Source organism: Rattus norvegicus, chromosome X (genome assembly GCF_021556685.1).
Source record: "Rattus norvegicus strain SHRSP/BbbUtx chromosome X, alternate assembly SHRSP_T2T, whole genome shotgun sequence".
Lineage (NCBI taxonomy): Eukaryota > Metazoa > Chordata > Mammalia > Rodentia > Muridae > Rattus > Rattus norvegicus.
This window is the reverse complement of record NC_141554.1, coordinates 51,144,586-51,168,060: the sequence shown is the minus strand read 5'-3', so window position 1 is coordinate 51,168,060 and position 23,475 is coordinate 51,144,586. Positions and strand designations below refer to the sequence as shown.

Below are 23,475 nucleotides of genomic sequence, written 5' to 3'. Positions count from 1 at the left end.
TTAGATATGTGTTAATTTACATTTAATTTTGATTCTCATCCTGTTTCTTGTCTCTATAAAGTTTTTAAAAAAAAAGATTTAAGAGTTAGAGGATTGTTCAGCGGTTAAGAGCACTGGCTGCTCTTCCGGAGGTTCTGTGTTCAATTCCCAGCAACCACATGGTGGCTCACTACCATCTGTAATGAGATCCGATGCCCTCTTCTGGTGTGTCTGAAGACAGTGACAGTGTACTCACAAACATGAAAAATAAATAAATCTTTAAAAAAAGATTTAAGTGTTATAACATTTTTTCATTCTATAGTTTTGCACAGGTCAGTGTTGGGCATATCATGAGTCACTTTTGATACTTTGTGCCTTGCCTTCTATCTACATTTGTAGCACATAGACAAATATGGATAAATGTGTTTGAGTGCATATATATGAGCATAAAAACATATAAATTCATATATACACCCATTAAAATAATAGGTTCTGAGATGGAATACTTACGTGAAGAGTAAAAATCTAGATTAATAGTTTAAATTACTGTGGAAGAAACAAACTATCTGAGACAATTATTAAATTCAGTCAATATATTGTGGTTATTGCAAAGATGATGGTGGACCATGTAGTCTAATTTCTTATTTTAAAAACCTGAAATTTTCATGGACATAATGATAAAAACAGTTATAAATGTACAAGGGCAAATAAGAATAATATTTCCATGTCTCCTTGACATTATTAGGCATGAAAAGATCATTTTAAAACATGAATATATTCAGTAAATGTTGGTGGCATTTGTTTTTAATAATAGCACATATATTCATTCAAATAAACATGAAGTTACAATAGATGGGGAGATTGGCTGGTGATTATTAATTACCCAGTTCTTGCCAACACTTGATCTTCTATATTTCATATTGGAAAAAACAATGAATGTTGATGATAGTAAAGTGTTGCATGTAACAGATATTGAAAACCCACCAAAGGCATAATGTATGCTCAGAGGAATCTATGAACTACTCCTTTGGTTTAATAGGACAGCATCAATCCTTGACACTGTTGTCCATATCAAACATTTTGGTGTAGGATTCAGAATTAAAAGATAATTACCAATTTAACATTATGATATAGTAAACACAAACATATACATGATGACTTATATATTTTTGAATGTAATATAATATCCCCAGTTTTTAATATTATTACCTATTTTGAATGAGTCCAATTTAATATAGAAAATTAAAATAGATGTTTTGACAGTAGCAATTTTTATGACAAAGTGTGTTAAATATTCACATGAAACATTAAAATTGGAATAGTATACTACCTACAATTATATAAGATAAAATTGTTTTCAAATGAGATAATAATTAGGGGTGTTGTAAGAGTCTGAGGAAGAAAACTAGGTAAGCACAATCCTCCAGGATAACTAAGATACTGAAAGCTAATTATTGGCCACTTTTTCTTATTACAGAAATTTTTTGCGAAACAATTATTAAGAAGTTGATACTGTTTCCTATAATTTCCATTAAATTTTTCTTTTTTTCATTTCCTCTTGGTTATTTTCATTTACATTTCAAATGTTATTCTTCCAGTTTCCTTTCCACAAGTCTCCTATCCCCTGCCTCTATGAGGGTATTTTCCCCACCACCCACCTACTCCTGCCTAAGAGCCCTAGGGTTCCCCTATCCTGGGTCATCAAACCTCCATAGGACCAAGGGGCTCCCCTCCAAGATAAGGCAATCCTGTGCTACATACACAGCTGGAGCCATGGGTACCCTTTCTGTACTCTTTGTTTGGTGGTTTAGTCCATGGGAGCTTTGGGATATCTAGTTGGTTGATATTGTTGTTCTTCCTATGAGGTTACAAAAACCCTTCAGCTCCTACAGTCCTTTCCCTAATTTCTCCATTGGGGTCAAAGTAACTCTGAAAATTGAGTTGAGACTAAACTTTTCAGTAACTCCTCACTGGTTAGCTCACATCCTATACCCACATGTTGCAGGTGCAATTACATTTTCTGTTAAGAGCAGAGATGAGGAAGATTCTCAGGAAGACACAGATCTGGAGAAGGACTTCTCTTCTCAGGAAACGCCATCAGATCGATCTACCATTATTTTTGAAGAATACTCAGGTAACTTAATGTTAGTGCATTTAGTTATTGGACATTGGATCATCCTTCTGGTTGTCATTTACCTTTGAATTAAATATGTACTTTAAGTGCATAGTACCTATCTGAATCTGTGTTGCCTATGACTATCAGTATTATTTCAGAATTAATTTTAGGTAGATTATTTTCTGAATTTCTGCTTCTATAAAATAACAAGATTGTCATACCTCACTATAAAGGCTGTCTTTGCATTAGTTCTAAGCTTTACAATTTTTCTGTTATTAAATGAGGAATATTACTATGTTTCTGGTAAGATATTAATGAATATACTGTTAATATTATGTTTTTCTTATTTAAAATAGGATATGATAGTCTTTGTTATATCAAACAAAGTTAGTAATAGTGTTTTTTATAAAGCTTAAATATTGTAAAACATATTTTTAGGCATTATAAAGGAGAAATGTCATGGTAGAGAATTGGAATAGTCTAGAGTATGCATCCTGGAAATTGAGTTTTCTGAATATCAGAGACGTAAGAGAATATTACAGGGACTAGAATCAAAAGATGCAAAATTCTCAAGGAAAAGCACGTAGAGGCATACCAAGAAAATATTTTTCTTCTTTTTTCTTTATTCTTCCTTCATACAGTATATCCTGACTACACGAATAAATAAATTTGTATTCTTGTTCTTCAAAACAAAAGTAGAAACAATGTCTTCTTTTATTCTCTGTCTCTCATCTCTGTCTCCCTCTCTTTTTCCCATGTGCATGCATGTACACACATATCATCCTCCACCCACACAAACACACACTTATTACCACCATACCACACACGTAAATGTCACTGGTAAAATTATACTTTGTGTTAAAAGCAGAGGTAAGATACAAATATGAAGAATGATGGTTCATTCTCCTTCTCCTCTTAATCCTCTCTCTGTCTGTCTGCCTCTCTCTCTCTCTCTCTCTTTCTCTCTCTCTCTCTCTCTCTCTCTCTCTCTCTCTCTCTCTCTCTCTGTGTGTGTGTGTGTGTGTGTGTGTGTGTGTGTGTGTGTATGAAGAATAAGAGACCGTCTTAAGTGTGGTGACACATGCATTTAACACCAGTCCTTGGGGAACAGAAACAGGTAGATTTTTGATAGTTTGAAGCCAACCTGGTCTACATAAAAAGTAGAAGGCCAGCCCAAATAAATAAATAAATAAATAAATAAATAAATAAATAAATAAAAATAAATAAATAAATAAGTTAATTTTCTGGGCTTCCTCGATTTCCTGCACTCACTAACTTATCCTTTTAAATGTGTCTTAGAAATATAATCTAGAATTACAGTTCTTGAAGACTTTTAATCTCAACAATATAATGTGAGTGTGCATACAATACACTGAGATGAGCAAAATTCTTCAACCTGAGGAAACTCAACACTAGAAAACCATAGAAATGAGAAGCTATACAGATGAAAACAAATGCCCAGAAGAAAATGAATGTGCTGCAACTGCAGTGCTTCCTTGTGAAGAGACTTAGTGGCTGTTCAAGATCTCAGTTTTTGGTGCTAGAGTTTGAACATCAACAGTGGCAGATATTTTTGCTCTAAGGAAAACTGGGAATCTTGCCCTAAACATCATTTCACCACTTTGCCTAAACTTCTTTTTAGCTTTCTTGAAGTTGAATTGCTAGAGGTTTTTCAGCATTCCATGCAGCCTGAGCCTCATACTCCTGACCCTCTCCTTAATCTAAATTCTTTTTTTTTGTCAGTCAAATGGAACCTTTATTTTTTTTTTGCATAGCCACATACTTTCTTGCCAGTTACTTTTGGAGCAGCTAATTTCTAGGCTGTTGTTTTCTTACCTTTCTGACCTTTAGCAGGAGTGACTAGGAATAAATGATACTTCATTGAAATTTATTGTTTAAATATTTCTTTGTATAAATATTTGAATGTTTTAGAAACTAAGGTAAAATATTTTTCCTTCAAAACATTAAAGCTTTACTTAAAATAAAACCTCTTAAGTTTATTATGCTAGGGAAATGTATACATAACTGAAACAGGCATGAAACCAGGATCCTTGTGCATTTTCCTCATCATACAGTACAGGGCTTTTCTTACTGCTCACCACTATAATGAATGCAACTCCTGGTGTTCTCAGATTTTCTGGTAAGTCCAATAAAAGTGACTTAAATGTCAACCATTGTGGTACATGACCATAATTCCGGCATTTGAGACACTAATGCATGAGAATTATAGAGAGGTCATTGCCAACCTGGGGTACATAGTAAATGGAAGGAAAAAAGAAAGAAAATAAAAAAAGATAGTTTGAAAATTATAACTGTATGAGTATCAAAATTCCTTAACCCCATATTAAGAAGTACTTGTTTGTTGCTGTTTCTTCAGTTTTTGTTTTGTTTTGTTTCAGATGAAAAGGTAAAAACTCTAAAAATCTGGTATCATCTTGAAATCCATAGCTCTCCTGGACCTCCTGTAGATACAATTGAACTTCATTGTATTGCTCTGGTAAGAGCTCAGTAAATGTTCATAAACGGTCACTTGGCCAATTTAATAGTAATTTCCTTAAAATACATATTTCAGAGGAATATACTTGTATTAGTCAATCATTATTCTATACTTTAATTTCTTTGGAGATCTTTCAACTATGTTTCAAATTAATTTCAAAAATCATGGCAAACTACAGCTTACATATTTAATGTCTAGTTCTTAAAATGTGAAGATGTCAAATACATTAATTTATTTTAATTTTATTACAGTTGTGTATGATGGTACATGTGTGTCAACAACAGTGTACATGCAGAATTAAGAGAACTTTTTTTTTCAGAGCTGGGGCCCAAACCCAGGGCTTTGTGGTTGCTAGGCAAGCGTTCTATCACTGAGCTAAATCCCCAACCCTAAGAGAACTTTTAAAATGTCGCTTTTATTTTTCTGAATGGGTCTTGGCAATTGAGGTCAGGTATTGTTGGGCTTGGTCAAAAGCACTTTGGCTATCTTGCTGTCCCAGAATGTTTTTTTTTTCAAAAATAAAATGGAATCAAGGATAATAACAAAATAGTACCAGAAAGCATAAGAAATAGTAAGAGCCTACTGTTTGGTGTTATATGGTTTGTTGTTTCTTGATTTCATGGAGTTTGTTTTCTTTGTTTTTACTTCTTAGAGACTGTGAAACATGTTCTTAAACTAACACTGTTTGTGAGACCTATCTGACTAGTAGACAAGGATAAATGAGCAAGCCCAAGAGCTTTTCTTCCATTTTCTTCTCTCTCCATCTGTAGGCAGAATTGATAGGCCAGTGTGTAGTTTATTGTAGTTGATGTTATTTGTGTTCTTGACACAACAACTGCCCTGTATTTTTTTCTTTGTTTGACCCCTGGAAACTTCTTTAAATGCTAAGTTTTTTAATAGGCTTATAAACTCCATAAGGTTGCTTAGAAGACCAGTAAAATGAAGCATCATTCTACTCCTGAATTATTTCTATAAGAAATAATGGGAAATGAGCTCATGGTAATGTTTGTGAAAAACATATCTTAATTCTGTTAGATCTCTCTGTAGTGATTGCCATCAAAGCTGTTTTATAATCTCATATTGTTTGTCAGAATTAATTAGGGGCAACATATATGACATTAAGATTTAATGAACACATATTTAGTAATGTGACTGGAAAGGAAACAAACAAATGCTCTTAAATAATATTCTATACTTTTTTTCTGTTTGCTTCCTTAAAGAAATGACTATCTTGATGACAAAATGGATCATATCCTTTTTTCTTTCATAATCCTAGGAGACAACATGCATTGAAATTCCTATCTCCAATTCAAAAAATAAACCTGTTTGTTTGGATGTGAAATTAACATCTACGGCCCTTAATGGACCAGCAGAAATGACACTTGGTCCACTGGAAAGTGTGAACTATGTTGTATGGTATTCTCCAGCAACCACAGGCTATAAAGAAGAAAGGTGTGTTTTGGGCTTGTACTGTGATTTGTTGTTGACCCTTTAAAGATAGAACTTTAAAATTATTGCTTTACATATCCTGTTACTCTTCTCTGATAAGAACTAATTAACAATTATTTTTGTTTCCTTCAATGCAAGTTACTATTCACTGAAATATCAAATTAAAACATTCCAGCATTTCTTATTTTGCTTTTTATTACTCAATATTCCTTAGTCCAACAAATGAACTGAGGATAGTTCAGGAGAACTAGGGTTCTAACTTTTACTTTTCTTGATAAGAACTCAATTCTCCTATTGAGTAATTAGCTATAAACCATTTGCTTGAAAGGCCCAGATAAAGTTTATTTTTTATTTATTATTTATGTATTCATTCATTCACTCATTTATACACTCCAGATTTTATTTCCTCCTGGTCCACCCTCTGAGGGTTCCACATACCATATATCCCCCCCCACCAGTCTCCTCAAGGATGTCCCCAGCCCACCCACTCCACCAGACCTCTAAACTTCCTGGGGTCTCCAGTCTCTTTAGGGTTAGGTGCATCTTCTCTGACCAAACCCAGACCCAGGAGTCCTCTGCTGTATATGTGGTGGGGGCCTCATCTCAGCTGGTGCATGCTGCCTCCTGATCCAGTGCCTAAGAGATTTCAGCTGTCCAGGTTAATTGAGACTGCTGGTCTTCCTACAGGGTGGCCTTCCACCTTAGCTTCCTCCAGTTTTTCCCTAATTCAACCAGTGCGGTCAACAGATTTTGTTCATTGGTTGGGTGCACATATCTGCATCTTCCTCTTTCAGCTGCTTGTTGGGTCTTTTGGAGGGCAGTCATGATAGGTCCCTTTTTGTAAATGCCCCATAGATTCAGTAATAGTGTCAGGTCTTGTAGCCTCCCCTTGAGCTGGAATCCACTTTGGGCCTCTCGCTGGTCCGTCTTTTCCTCAGGCTCTTCTCTATTTTCATCTCTACATTTCTTTCAGACAAGAAGATTTATAGGTCAGAGCACTGGCTGTGGGATAGCAACCCCATCCCTCCCTTGATGCCCTGTCTTTCTGCTGGAGGTGGATTCAATAAGTTCGCTCTCCCTACTGTAGCATATTTCATCTAGGGCCCCCCTTTTGACTCCTGAGAATCCCTCACTTTTTAGACCTCTAGTGGGTCTTCCCAACCTCCTTCCTCCTGAGGTCAACTGTTTCCATTCTTTCTTTAGTTCCTCAGGGCTTCAGGCCTTTTCTCTCACCTAATACTAGATCATATTCTCCTCTCCCCACCCTCATTCCCGTTTCCTCTCCTGTGCCTTCCTCCCTCCCTCCTTGGGATTGCTTTCTTCTCCCTCCCAAGTGGAACTGAGATATGCTCACTTGAGCCCTTCAACTTATTGACCTCTTTGAGTTCTGTGAACTTTATCTTGGGTATTTTTTACTGTGTTTTTTTGTTTGTTTTTTTGTTTTTGTTTTTGTTTTTGTTTTGGTTTGGTTTGGTTTTGACTGTTATCCACTTATCAGTAAGAACATACCGTGCATATCCATTTGGGTCTGTGTTACCTCACTAAGGATGTCATTTTCTAGTTCTATCCATGTACCTGCAAAACTCAGGATGTCCTTCTTCTTAAATAGATGAGTAGTTTTCCATTGTGTAATCAAACCACATTTTCTATGTCCATTCATCTGTTGTGTGAAACCTTGGATGCTTCCAGCTTCTGGCTATCACAAATAAGACCACTATGAACATAGTTGAACATCTGCCCTGTGGCATGTTGGGGCAACATTGGGGTATATTCCCAAGAGTGGTATTTCTGGATTTTTAGGTAAGTCTATTTGCAATTTTCTGAGGAACATCCAAATTAATTTCCAGAGTGACTGTACCAGTTTGAAATCCCAACAACAATGTAGGAGTGTTCCTCTTTTACCACGTCTTTGCCAACATGTGTTGTCACCTAAGATTTTGATCTTAGCCATTCTCCTTGGTGTAAGGTAGACTCTCAGGGTAGTTTTGAGTTGGATTTCCCTGATGACTAAGGACGTTGAACATTTCTTTAGGTGCTTCTCTGCATTCGAGACTCCTCTATTATGAATCCTTGGTTTAGTTCTATACCCCATTTTGTGATTGGGTTAATTGGATTTTTGGTTGTAAACTTCTTGTTGAATATACATATATATATATATGTATATATATACATATATATATATGTATACACACACACCACACACACACACACACACACACACACACACACACACACACACATATATATATATATATATATATATATATATATATATATATATATGCCAGATATTAGCACTCTATCAGATATGGGGTTAGTGAAGATTTTTCCCAACATGTAGGATACCAATTTGTCTCAATGACTATGCCCTTCACCTTATATAAGCCTTCCAGTTTCCATTTATCAAATCTTTATCTTAGAGCATGATCCATTGGAGTTCTATTTGGGAAATTTCTGCCTCTGCCAATGAGTTTAAGAATCTTTCCCACTTTCTCTTGTATTAGATTCAGTGTATCTGGTTTTATGTTGAAGTTGTTAAACCACTTGGACTTGAGCTTTGTACATGGTGACAAATATGGGTCTATTTTTATTTTTCTATATACAGACATCGAGTTAGATCAGCACTATTTATTGAAGATGCTTTCTTTTCCCATTGTGTATTTTGACTTTCTTGTCAAAGATCAAGTGTACATAAGTGTGTCGTTTTCTTTCTGGGTCTTCAATTCTATTTCACTGATCAACTTATCTGTCTCTGTACAAATACCATGCAGTTTTTTTTTTTATCACTTTTGCTCTGTAGTAGATCTTGAGGTCAGTGAAGGTTATTCCCCCAGCCCTTCTTTTATTGTTAAGAATTGTCTTCTCTATTCTGGGTATTCTGGGTTCTCTCTCTCTCTCTCTCTCTCTCTCTCTCTCTCTCTCTCTCTCTCTCTCTCTGCCTTTCCAGATGCATTTGAGAATTTGCTCTTTTCATGTTTTGAAGTATTGTGTTGGGATTTGGATGGGGATTGCACTGAATCTGTAGATTTCCTTTGGTAGAATGGCCATTTTTACTATGTTAATTCTACCAATCCATGAGCATGAGAGATCTCTCCATTTTCTGAGAGCTTCGACTTCTTTCTTGAAAGACTTGAAGATCTTATCATAAAGGTCTTTCACTTGTTTGGTTACAGTTACCCCAAGATATTTTACGTTATCTTTGGCTATTGTGAAAGGAATTGTTTCCCTAATTTATTTCTCAGCCTATTTATCACTTGTATAAAAGAAGGCTACTGCTTTATTTGAGTCAGTTTTATATCCGGTCACTTTGCTGAAGTTGTTTATCAGCTAGACAAGTTCTCTTGTAGAATTTTTGGGGTCACTTATGTATTCTATCATATCATCTGCAAATAGTGATACCTTTATTTCTTCTTTGCCAATTTGTATTTCCTGGATCTCCTTTTGTTCTCTTATTGTTCTAGTTAGCACTTCACATACTATATTGAATAGATATGGGGAGAGTGTGTATCCTTGTCTTGTCACAATTTTTAGCGGGATTGCTTCAAGTGTCTTTCCATTTAGGTTGATATTTGCTATTAGTTTTCAGGAAATTTCTTTTATTATATTTAGGTATGGGCCTTGAATTCCTGATCAGTCCAATACTTTTAACATGAAACGATGTTGTATTTTGTCAAACGTTTTTTCTGCATCTAAGTAGATGATCATCTAAGGAGGTGATTTTTTTTCCTTTGACGTTATTTTTATGGTGGATAACGTTAATGGATTTTCATATATTGAACCAACCTTGGATCTCTGGGATGAAGCATGCTTGATAGTGGTGAATGATGTTGTTGATGTGTTCTTGGATTTGGTTTGCAAGAATTTTATTGAGTATTTTTGCATCAATATTCATAAGAATGAATTAGGTAGTGTTTCTTCTGTTTATATTTTATGGAATAATTTGAGGAATATAGGTATCAGGTTTTCCAGCAGAAAGGACCATATGGAAGTGACAGTTTATTTTAAATATTATCTTCTACTGAAAACTTACACATGCACACACATATATACACACCTGTAAATATTATAAGTCTGTTAGTGTAGTTCTGTGAGTACCTTGTCTCATAGGATGATGACTTTGGAAGTCATTGCTTCTCACAAAATATAGAAATGACTACTTATAATTTCAATGAAAGGATACTAAAATGATACATAGTTTAAACCTTAACAAATAAAATCCATAATAGTGTAAATCAAGAAAAAGTAGATTATTCCACTAACATGATGTGTTACATTTGTAATCCCACCACTCAGGAGACAGAGGGATCTTTGAGTGAGAGGCAAGCATATACTATATAGTGAGTTCTAGGCCAGCTTGAACTAAAATAAGGCCCTGTCTCAAAAAAATAATAAAAAGAACAATCAGAGGTAGAAGAATAGGGTGTTTAAAAGAAGAAAAGGAGAACAGGATGTTATTTAAAAATCGTGTAATACATTACCATAGAAATGTGTGCATCTCTCATTTCTCTTATGTGACACTAGGCTTTGCAAGTACTAATTGAAACTCCATGTTTTTTATTTGTATGTATTAGAAGTCATATTCTAGGCTCCTTATTATTACTTGATTATTCTTGTATTAACTTGCTATGTATCTGAATACATAAAATTCTTATAGCAAGAGTAAGGTTAATTGACTCATCCCATTTTGTAAAAAATGAAATTCAGTCTCAAAAAGTTAAGTGATTTGATCAAAGTTATATAAATACAATACAATAAAGGTGAGCTATCAACCAAGTGATAAATTTATAATTTCACAAACACTATCTTCTGAGAGGGGAGTATATGCTGACCATAAAAGTTTTCTTTAAAACCACATATTTATAATGACCTTCACAAAAATGTATACATGCATTTATTTCAACAAAGTATATTTGATTTACCTACAACTATAAACCAGAATATTTTTTTAAATTTAGAGAATACTTTATTAGTTTTTGTAATCAAACCCACGTAGATAAGACCTTACATATTTAATAAAGTGTGTTACCCCTGTACAAATGGAAAAAACTTAAGTTCAACATTTCTAGACCAATATGGCTGTTAATTTCTGTACAGTGCCAACTCAACACAGTAAACGGGGATACTTTTTTCCAAAGTTGACAGCACAGCTAAAGTTTCAAAAAATTCAAATTATATATCTGTATATATATATTTATATTTATATAAAAAGACCAATAACAGCAGTGTGTTATGCATCAACAGCAGCAACAGCTTTTCCAGGTTCTGCAGTCATCTGAACAAAACTGTAGAGACATCCAGCACACTCCATTAAAAAAAAAAGTAAAAAAACAAAACCCGAGAAAACAGCACAGTTCTGTTACTCTTGTGGTACCTGGCACCATTTTTTTTTAAATTAGCTTCTCAATCATCATCTGGAAAGAAAACATTCTGAGCAACATCATTAAAAACAGCTGTGATAAAGCACGGTCACTACTACGTATCATAAAGCAGGTACAAGCTATTTTACATCCACAGAGGTATGATACAGTACTGTCCTACATCTATAATACTAGAGGATACAATTTAAAAGGCATTATTTGAGACTTGATTCTACTTTTCCAGCAGAGGGCCCAAAGGATGGTGTGACACAGCTTTGTAAAGAAACATACTCTAGACAGGATTTCCTTTCACTAGTGGCACAGTTCTAAGGATTCATTCTCTCCATGAATGTCAGCTAAAACCGTTATTAAAAAAATGAAATATCCCTAGAACAAAACCGTATAACCACCGGATTCACATGAAGATGACCTAGTGGAGACAAGCCGGACCTCACCTTACCAACAAGCTATCAAATCTATTATGATTAAACAGTGAGACCTCCAAGGAAGGAGATGCCAAGTAGTGCTTCAAAGCTTCGGACCACAATCAAACACAGCATCCTTTTCAACAGAAGCAGAAGCTCATCTGAATATGCTCAAGGATGCTGACATCAACATTTAATCATCTCCTCACTCATCCAGGAAGAAGGGGAGATCAGTTACTACTGTACTTTATTGTGTTCAACCAAATCACCATGTTACAAAAATAGCAAGCTGACATAATAAAAAATAAGGCTCCTCTATCCAGCACCAGATAGCATCATTTTACTTTCAAGCCTAGAAATTGCACACTTGTATATAAACCAACTGAAGATGAGGATTGAGAGTTCATCTTGGTGGATTTTTCCTTTGATGAATATGAAGTGTCCTTCCTTATCTTTTTTGATGACTTTTAGTTGGAAATTGATTTCATTTGATATTAGAATGGCTACCCCAGCTTGCTTCTTCTGACCATTTGCTTGGAAAGTTGTTTTCCAGCCTTTCACTCTGAGGTAGTGTCTGTCTTTGTCTCTGAGGTGTGTTTCCTGTAGGCAGCAGAATGCAGGGTCCTCATTGCGTATCCAGTTTGTTAATCTATGTCTTTTTATTGGGGAGTTGAGGCCATTGATGTTGAGAGATATTAAGGAATAGTGACTATTGCTTCCTGTTATATTCATATTTGGATGTGAGGTTATGTTTGTGTGCTTTTCTTCTCTTTGTTTTGTTGCCAAGACGATTAGTTTCTTGCTTCTTCTAGGGTATAGCTTGCCTCCTTATGTTGGGCTTTACCCTTTATTATCCTTTGTAGTGCTGGATTTGTAGAAAGATATTGTGTAAATTTGGTTTTGTCATGGAATATCTTGGTTTCTCCATCTATGTTAATTGAGAGTTTTGCAGGATACAGTAACCTGGGCTGGCATTTGTGTTCTCTTAGGGTCTGTATGACATCTGTCCAGGATCTTCTGGCCTTCATAGTTTCTGGCGAAAAGTCTGGTGTGATTCTGATAGGTCTGCCTTTATATGTTACTTGACCTTTTTCCCTTACTGCTTTTAATATTCTTTCTTTATTTTGTGCGTTTGGTGTTTTGACCATTATGTGACGGGAGGTGTTTCTTTTCTGGTCCAATCTATTTGGAGTTCTGTAGGCTTCTTGTATGCCTATGGGTATCTCTTTTTTTAGGTTAGGGAAGTTTTCTTCTATGATTTTGTTGAAGATGTTTACTGGTCCTTTGAGCTGGGAGTCTTCACTCTCTTCTATACATATTATCCTTAGGTTTGATCTTCTCATTGAGTCCTGGATTTCCTGTATGTTTTGGACCAGTAGCCTTTTCTGCTTTACATTATCTTTGACAGTTGAGTCAATGATTTCTATGGAATCTTCTGCTCCTGAGATTCTCTCTTCCATCTCTTGTATTCTGTTGGTGAAGCTTGTATCTACAGCTCCTTGTCTTTTCTTTTGATTTTCTATGTCCAGGGTTGTTTCCATGTGTTCTTTCTTGATTGCTTCTATTTCCATTTTTAATTCCTTCAACTGTTTGATTGTGTTTTCCTGGAATTCTTTCAGGGATTTTTGCGATTCCTCTCTGTATGCTTCTACTTGTTCTCTAAGGGAGTTCTTTATGTCTTTCTTGAAGTCCTCCAGCATCATGATCAAATATGATTTTGAAACTAGATCTTGCTTTTCTGGTGTGTTTGGATATTCCGTGTTTGCTTTGGTGGGAGAATTGGGCTCCGATGATGCCATGTAGTCTTGGTTTCTGTTGCTTCGGTTCCTGTGCTTGCCTCTCGCCATCAGATTATCTCTAGTGTTACTTTGTTCTGCTATTTCTGACCGTGGCTAGACTGTCCTATAAGCCTGTGTGTCAGGAGTGCTGTAGACCTGTTTTCCTGTTTTCTTTCAGCCAGTTATGGGGACAGAGTGTTCTGCTTTCGGGCATGTAGTTTTTCCTCTCTACAGGTCTTCAGCTGTTCCTGTGGGCCTGTGTCTTGAGTTCACCAGGCAGGTTTCTTGCAGGGGAAAAGTTGGTCCTACCTGTGGTTCCAAGGCTCAAGTTTGCTTGTGGGGTACTGCCTAAGTCCTCTCCGCGGCGACAGCAACCGGGAAGATCTGCGCCGCTCTTTCAGGGAGCCTCCGTGCACCAGGGTTCCAGATGACGTTTGGTGTTTTCCTCTGGCGTCTGGATGTGCACAGAGTGCAGTCTCTTCTGGTTTCCCAGGCGTGTCTGCCTCTCTGAAGGTTCAGCTCTCCCTCCCACGGGATTTGGGTGCAGAGAACTGTTTATCCGGTCTATTTCCTTCAGGTTCCGGCGGTGTCTCAGGCACAGGGGTCCTGCCGCTCCTGGGCCTTCCCCTACGGGAACCCAGAGGCCTTATACAGTTGCCTCTTGGGCCAGGGATGTGGGCAGGGGTGGGCAGTGTTGGTGGTCTCCTCCGCTCTGCAGCCTCAGGAGTGCCCACCTGATCAGGCAGTGAGGTCTCTCTCCCCTAAACCAGAATATTTTAACATTGACATTTAAAGTACTTCTGTAATCAGTTTCCATTGATTCAATAAACATTTATCAAATCTATATTAATAACTATTTTTATTAATAAAGTAAACTTCCAGCCAAAAATTTAAAAAATTACAGGTACATTTATGTTAAGACTAGAATACATAAGACAGAAGTTATTAAATACTCTATTTAAAACCAGATATTTCTACCATATATTTTGACCCTCCAACTAACAAGATTTTCAAAACCTCTCTACAACAGCATTATTTTTCAGCCTGAAATGGGTGAAGAATTCTGGTATTTACTAAAATTAACAACTGAACTTCCAAAACCAAAGAGAATACCAGAAATGCAGTGTGATCTTGGAAAGTAAGTTCTGTTTAATAATTTTGTCTTCTGTTGTCAACCATTTGACCTTTGAAAATACAAAATAAATACACTTCTCATGTGTAATCTGTCAAAAGAAGCAGACTGGGGTGTGGTTAAAAGTTCTCTATAAAACATGCTTGCAAATGAGGTATAGGGACTACTGCAGTACAGAGCAAGCGCCCATATTAAGGCCCACATAATAAAATGGAAAAGGAAGTAAAATAGAAAAAACATGGACAGGAAAAGCTAGTCAGTGGAATCTAACAGATTGTAAAATCTGACCATACTCAGCCCATTTCCAGTAGATACTGGAGGGAGTGGAACATGTTCTTGTGCACATGTGACTTAAGCTGGGGAACAAGTTCGGTTCATGGTAAAAAAGAGGTCTGGTTGAAGTTTTGTTTGCTCAAAGCAGAGGATATGCAATGAGCAAGTGTGAAAACTGGTCCACTTGGCTAACACTATGACCCCTTAAGGTACCACATTCACACTCAGATAGTCAAGATCGTATGCTGTTTCTGTCACCAACTTTGATTCTGGTAAAAAAGAATAAACAGCCTATAATTAACTTTAAGAATATATATTCTAATAAGTACCTTTTACTTAATATTCATTCTTAAGCACACAAAAATGTATGTCAAATCATTCCAATGTGTTGACCCAAAACACAGCTACAAATAATTCACAAAGAAAGAGATTACTCTGTAATAAATGTTAATATATGAAAATTATATAAAACTTATTTTAAATATAATTTATATGAAATATTTTGGCTCTGCATTACAACCGTTGTTTTTTATACTGTACTAGGCTTTTTTTTCCTTTTAAAACTTTTTTATAATTGTGTGAGCATGTGACTATACAACTTTTATATGTCAAAGCATATCATTCATTCTGTGGTCCACGAATGGTGATCAAAGTACACCTTTAGATGCTGATACTTTCTACCTTAGTGTGGACTGTATATGTGTACCCATATGCACAAATACAAACACACACACATACACGTACATGCTTGGACACACACACACACACACACACACACACACACACGCTCCTAAACATTTGAAGAAGAATCATGAACATATCTACTCATACTATGTGCAATAATATTTTATTTCCTACTCAATTTTTCTATCCTATCCTTTCATTTTTTTTCCTATTTTTGTTTTCTGAATGTTTCTGTTTTTTGAAGAAAAGGTCCACATAACATAAAATTAACCATTTTACTGTCTATAGAACAGTACCATTTCATAATTTTGTGAAACTACAGACCCACCACCTTCCACACCATTTTTGCTATCCTAATGAAAACAATTCCATTAACCTGTCTGATTTCTTTCTCTACTTTAGATACCACATAAAGTGAAATTACACAAATTTTCGATTTCATGTCTGCCTTCCATGGACAAATATAATATTATCTGCTTCTTTCTATATTAATCTGATAATTCTCTAAGGAGCCATCTACATGAGTAATAGTTCCATAAATAGACATTCTCTTTATTCCTTTCCCTGACAAAGGCTCACAGTAATTTGCATTTCTTCTCCCCATCATTGCTTATGCAAACACTTAATTTTCCCCTATTGCTACTACTTGAGCCTTCCTTGTTTCGCAGCTGGATTATAATAACATAATAATCACAGGTAGTTACTGTGCTTCCTCTTCCTTATCACCTCACACTATTTTCCAACCAGTTTCCATGATGAAAACATCATACTTGCTTAAACACAAGCAACCACTCAAAGCTACTTGATTCTTTCAAAGGATAATCAGTTGCCTTAGTGTGATATGAGAGGCCATTTCTGTTCAGTCTTCTTACCTGTTGTGCAGTGTCATTGCATTCACTACTAGTAAGGTAGTATCATACCTTATTCTTCTGGCATGAATATACTTTTCATACAATAAGCTTAGGTTAGTACTGACTTGAAACCATAGGTTTTTTTCACATGTTATTTACTAAGACTGAGAATACAGACCTTAGATTTTATTTCTACTTTAAATCATTCTAAAATTATGTAAATCCACCTTGCAAAAATAGTAATTTTTCTGCAAATTGTGTTTGAAAATAAACATATACAAATTGTTCTTTCTTCTAATTACTATATATACACATATATGTTCAGTTTATATATTTTATCTGTATATACACACACACATTCATATTCAGTTTCTTTGAAGATTCTATGTCAAGAAATTCTAAAGAGAAAGAGAGAGAAATATGAATAGCAAGAATATTTTTAAATACTTATTAACCAGAATAAGGTTGCATCGAAAATTCTGGTTCTAATTCCTTAAAATTTGAATATCCAAAAGTTTATCAAACATTAACTTTTAAACAACCTACAGAAATATTCTAATTTGCTATCAAAGTAAATTGCTTCTGGTAGTGGACTTTTGTAGTTTAATCAACACAGAAAATATGACAAAGACAGACAATAATTAAAAACCAATGTGAAAATCAGAAAGATGTGAAAATTTTTCTTTCTATACTCAAACCTAGTTAGAGTTGGTGCCATAAGCATATGAACTAAAGAACCTATTGCAGCCTAAGCTGTAATGCTGAACCTATTTGAAGTAAATGTTATAGGACACAAGTTATATTAGATTAAAGGATTGTTTTCCTAACTGACTTCAGGTTATCAAACCTACATATTTTCTAAATTGCATTTAATATCACATTTTGAGTTTCTAGTGTTAAAAAAGTATATATATATATATATATAATATATATGTGTGTATATATACATATATAGTATATGTATATCATTAGATATATGTGTTCCGTGTTTCATATCATTGTTAAGATTGATTAATTTCTGTAGATTGCAGATGAGTAGCATTTTATAATTTCCTCATTGAGGAACATTATTTTTAATTTGGATTGAAATGTATTTATTATATAATCAAATCACACATGTTTCTCACAAATATATGCAACTATTTATAAAATAGGATTGGTTTTAAGGGGGACATAATTTAATTAAAATGAAAAAGCTTATGAAAATATTAAAAAGTTTTTGAACACCAACAAATTTACTGCTATTGATTTTACTCCCAGAAAAATCATTCAGACCCTTCCTTTATATAATCCTACACATGAAACTTTAGAATTGAAAATACGGAACAGTAATCCAGAAAATTTTGTCATGGACCTTAACAGAAAATTACCAGTAAGTACATTCAGATATTCATTAAACAAATTGCTCCAACAGCATTTTCTAATTCTAATTTTAGGATTCTAATTCATTATTACCATTAGAATCATTAATAATACTCATGAATTGTAATCTATTTTTAAATAACCTCATTTTAATATAGGACTGGAATTATTTGTGTAAATTATGCTCAACTTGCTGGTTGTATTTTCTGACCATTTTATTAATCCGATTTTTTAATAGTCTCTGAGTAATATAATTCTATCTGAACAGTTATATATTTACAAAGTCCTAAGCATAAGTATTTTTAACCCTTTGTGAGTTTTTAGCCCTGCCCCCATCTACAGTTTCAGATTTTTAGAAAGGTCTTGCTCATCTTCTGCTCATGTCTGTGTCCCATTCTTTCATTTTGAGGTCATGAAGAAGAATATGATTAAGTTAATGAACCTATCACTTCCCCAGTATAGGAGAATGCCAGGGTGGGCAGGAAGGAGTGGATAGATAAGATGGGGAGCATCCTCACAGAAGCAGGCTGAGGGGGGCTGGGAGAGGGGGTTGCTAGAGAGGAAACTGGGAAAGGGGATAACATTTGAAATGTAAGCAAAAAAATCCAATAAAAAAGTTAATGAGCCTAAATTATTTTTGGTTTTGCCTAAGTTACAAAAGAAGATAAGAGCTTTTAACAAATACCTATATTTCCAAACCACAAGACACCAAATATATGCAGTAAATTTGATCCCATATCCATTTCAATTAAACTGCAACATGATAATTTGAAGGCAGTCATGGTTGTGTGCTTACATTTGTACTCATAGCTACTCTGCATTCTTAGGAGGCTGACAAAAGAGGCTAGATAGAACGAGCTGAGGAATGATAAAACAGTCTAGAAAAAATTGGAAGTATTTCAAAAGATAGATAATAACAGTGGTGTTTCTTTTTTCTAAGAACCTTTTCTGGAACTCTTGCTAGGAGATATTCATTCTACATAAGAAGTTAAAATGTATATATTTATATATCATTATACTAATATATGTAAAATAATTAGTTCTTAATTTAACAATTAAACAGTCGATCAAATTTAAAAATCACTGCTTGCTATACTTAAGAGTTTATATATACACATTAATATTTAAAATGTATTAAAATTAACAAGTTTGAATGTGTCACCTAATGATACAAATAATTATAAAACATATAGAGTTCATTATATAGTTTGCCTATATTTAAATATTAAAACAAGAGTTTTTACATCATATATATTCAGAATATATATTTTCCTTTATGGCTTTAGTGTCCATTTTTTCTCTTACTAATTTATCAAGCATTATGAGGCATTAAATTTAAAAATGCTAATATTAGCAATAATCCAAAAGGTTTATGAGACAGTCCTATTATATATGAGCATAATTAATTAATTGATAGCAAATAGATACAATAACACATGAAAATCATAACAATGTTTTGTATTTCTAATTTCTAAATTACTCACATTTTTATTTAAATAATATATATTAAATTCGTTTTTGTTTTTCATGACTACTATCAAAGATAAGTGAAAGAAAATGCTATATGTTGCAAGAATTGATAGCTGCTATTAGATTGTAATTTTGCTTTGTTGTGCTTGAAGCTCATTTGTCATAATACCTTAGTTTAAAATGATTTTCTCTCTCTTTTTATTTTTATTTATGTATTTATTTTTTACACTCCAGATTTTATTCCCTCCCGGTTTACCCTACCCACTGTTCCACATCTCATACCTCCTCTCCTCTCCCCCAGGCTCCACAAGGATGGACCCACTCCACCTATCTCACAGACCTTTAAACTCCCTGGGGCTTCCAGTCTCTTGAGGGTTAGGTGCATCTTCTCTGACTGAACCCAGACCCAGGAGTCCTCTGCTGTATATATGTTGGGGGACTCATCTCAGCTGGTGTATGCTGCCTGGGCACTGTAATGCTGCTATTCCATATGCACTCATATTAAATATTTTTGTATCCTAGTGTAATACTCAAAATATGATACCTAAATTTTTTGTACATTTTGATTTAATCATTGCTTCCTTTATTATCTCTAAAGAAAAATCGAAACATAAGTTTTACACTACCAACTAGTACCATGAATATAACAGGATGATGTGAAAGAATATAAAAAATTTTTCGTAAAAAAATTGTAAAACATTATAAAAAATTACATTGATATTTACCAAGAATTCACTTGTTTTGACATTGACAGTTAGGTTCCTATAGTGATTGGCCTGTGCCATATGAAATTCAAAAGCTAGAGTTTCCCAAATAAAGTATCTATTTACATAATTATTAAATGTAAGTACTCTAAAAATCAATCGTGACATCTTAATACATAGTAAGTTTTGCATGGTCATTGTCTGGAGAAAGAATATAGTCTGAGATCTACCATAAGGAATAGTGTTCATCACATCCTGTATAATCAATATTTGTAGAGTGGCTATACAAAAACAAATAATGTATGTAACTCCTAACATTTATTGTGCAAATACAAGTCATTCATAGACTTGGCATACAAAGTTTCCACATCAAAAAATTATTGACCTTTGATTTTCTTGTGTTCCTTTCTGAATTCTCACAGTTGGTCCTCCTACCTCACTCTACCACAGAGCTATCTGTTTACTTTCATCCATCAGGACTTGGGAGATATGGTCATGAAACGTGCATTAACTTCTATTGTACTCAGGTATGATTAGTATGTTCTCAGATGAAGCTGATTTAGTGGATTTCAAAATAAGTACACACATAAGTGCAGTTCATGCAGCTAGTATCTTGTGCAGATAAACTACTTTTGTTGCAAATCATTAAAGGAATGTTTTAAAATGCAGTAGTATATTACCAATCTATAAGCAGCTAAAGAAGATATGTTGTAGTCTTTAAACCTAGAAATGAAACAATAAGTTCTTTCTCAAGTTTGAGGTAAATTTAAAAAAATTAATTTAAAAAATTTCCTAAACACTTGTGATTTCACTCAATCTGAGTGCCCACTGTCTACCTGCTGAAAATCTCCAATTTTCAATGGTTAAAGTTGAACCAATAATTCATCTCTTCACCTGCTAAGTCCAGAACTTTTAACTTTTCCAATCTTTCTAACCTTTGTGCTTTTTGGCCTTTGTTATCCCCATATGATTCACATCTTTTTTATTTCATTCATCACATTGACATCATTTTCAAGTAAAAGTAGTTCATAAAATTTTAATTGACTGAACTTTTGTATGAACAATGCATATTATGTGTCTCCAGATATCTAAGAAACAAATTTTTAAAACAGCTTTGTAATTTATTTTTGAAGCATAAATATTTGAAATAGCTCTTAACCTGTGTGGAAATGTTCCTATAAATTTATCTTCCTTTCTGGATTTGCTTGATAGTATCTACCTGAACTGACATGTACAACTGAGTCAGTAATTAACTGAAAATTTGGTAAGCACAGTACTAGTCAGACAAATTTAACTATTTCCAAAAAGTAGCCTAAACTAAGAAAAATTAAAGTGATTTATTTATTTTACATTTGCGTCTGCTTTATCTTCATATGAACAGCCTTACCCCACTCAATCTAACTTGCACTTTAATTGGCAGAAGACCAAGATTCTAATACTAGCTTTAAATATCTTGAATTCATTATGCTACCTGAGTCCATAAGAGAAGTTATATTGCCCCATCACAGAATAACGGCAACAATAGTAAAATAAAATATAGTAATTAAACTTTCCTTTGGTTTTTGTTCTAAAACCTATATCTCAGTTTTCAAATGTTTTGGTTTTTCTCTAATAGTGTTCCTCATTTATTTTTTTCAAAAACAGTTGTACAATTCATTTTTTAATATAAGTTACCAAAAACATTTTTAAATTACAGAATTGTTTAAAAGTGCATAGCTTTTCCAATATGATGAGCCACTTTGTTTCTGGTCTTAGCTATTCTGATGAGTATAAGAGGAAATCTCTAAATTGTTTTGATTTGTATTACTTTGATGACTAAGGATGTTGAAAACCATTTATTTCTTTTTTCCTTTTTTTTCCATCATTATTAAATTGGTTATTTCTTATTTACATTTCAATTGTTATTACCTTTCCCGGTTTCCAAGCAAACATCCCCCTAACCTCTCCCCCTCCCCTTTATATGGGTGTTCCCCTCCCCATCCTCCCCCCTTGCCGCCCTCCCCCCAACAATCACGTTCACTGGGGGTTCAGTCTTGGCAGCACCAAGGGCCTCCCCTTCCACTGGTGCTCTTACTAGGCTATTCACTGCTACCTATGAGGTTGGAGCGCAGGGAGAGTTCATGTATACTCTTTGGGTAGTGGCTTAGTCCCTGGAAGCTCTGGTTGGTTGGCATTGTTGTCCATATGGGGTCTCAAGCCCCTTCAAGCTCTTTCAGTCCTTTCTCTGATTCCTTCAACTAGGGTCCCCTTCTCAGTTCAGTGGTTTACTGCTGGCATTCGCCTGTGTATTTGCTGTATTCTGACTGTGTCTCTCAGGAGAGATCTACATCCGGTTCCTGTCAGCCAGTACTTCTTTGCTTCATCCATCTTATCTAGTTTGGTGGCTGTATATGTATGGGCCACATGTGGGACAGGCTCCGAATGGGCATTCCTTCGGCCTCTGTTCTAAACTTTAGCTCCCTATTCCCTCCCAAGGTTATTCTTTGAATATCATTTCTAAGTGTTTCTTAGCCATGTGTGATTCTTTGTTTGGGAATCTTCTGTTTAGATCTTTCTCTCTTTTAATTGGGTTATTTGTTTTCTTGATATCCACATGTTTTAAGTTCCTTATATATTTAGATATTAGCCCTATATTGCATGCATAGTTGATAAAATGTTTTTCCAGTTCTGTACATTTTAATCATGGGCCAAATGATGATGTCATTTACCATACAAACATTTTTCAGTTTCATATGATCCCATTCATTAGTCGTTGATCTTATTGTCTGTGCTAACAATGTTCTGTTTAGAAACCCTTTTCTATGCCAAAGAGTTCAAAGCTATTCCTCAATTTCTCTTAGGTTCAGTGCATCTGATTTTATATAGAAGTTTTTGATACATTTAGAATTAAGTGGGTGATAAGTATGTGTCTATTATAAGTATTGTACAAATATCTATCTACTTTGACTAGCACCATTTGAAAACCATCAAGGTAGTCCACTATATAAACAAACTGAAAAATAAAAACCACATGATTATTTCATTAGATGCTGAGAAAGCATTTGACAAAATTCAACACCCCTTCATGATAAAAGTCCTGGAAAAAAATAGAAATTCAAGGCCTATGCATAAACATAGTTAAAAGCCATATACAGCAAACCACTAGCTAACCTTAAACTAAATGGAGAGAAACTTGAAGCAATCCCACTAAAATCAGGGACTAGACAAGGCTGCCCACTCTCTCCCTACTTATTCAATATAGTTCTTGAAGTTCTAGCCAGAGCAATCAGACAACAAAAGGAGATCAAAGGGATACAGACTGGAAAAGGAGAAGTCAAAATATCCCTAATTGTAGATGATATGATAGTATGTTTAAGTGATCCCAAAAGTTCCACCAGAGAGCTACTAAAACTGATGAA

The 23,475-nt window shown here is 34.6% G+C and overlaps 1 protein-coding gene across 1 annotated transcript in view; it reads left to right on the top strand.

The window, feature by feature from the left end:
* The window catches only part of Cfap47 (cilia and flagella associated protein 47), a 344,640-nt gene that overhangs the window by 268,919 nt on the left and 52,246 nt on the right, over positions 1-23,475 (top strand). The window contains exons 51-56 of the mRNA XM_087600976.1: positions 1,985-2,113; positions 4,495-4,592; positions 5,869-6,044; positions 14,632-14,739; positions 17,802-17,913; positions 20,500-20,604. Coding sequence (XP_087457102.1) covers positions 1,985-2,113; positions 4,495-4,592; positions 5,869-6,044; positions 14,632-14,739; positions 17,802-17,913; positions 20,500-20,604 — 728 coding nt within the window. The remainder of the gene's footprint in view (positions 1-1,984; positions 2,114-4,494; positions 4,593-5,868; positions 6,045-14,631; positions 14,740-17,801; positions 17,914-20,499; positions 20,605-23,475) is intronic.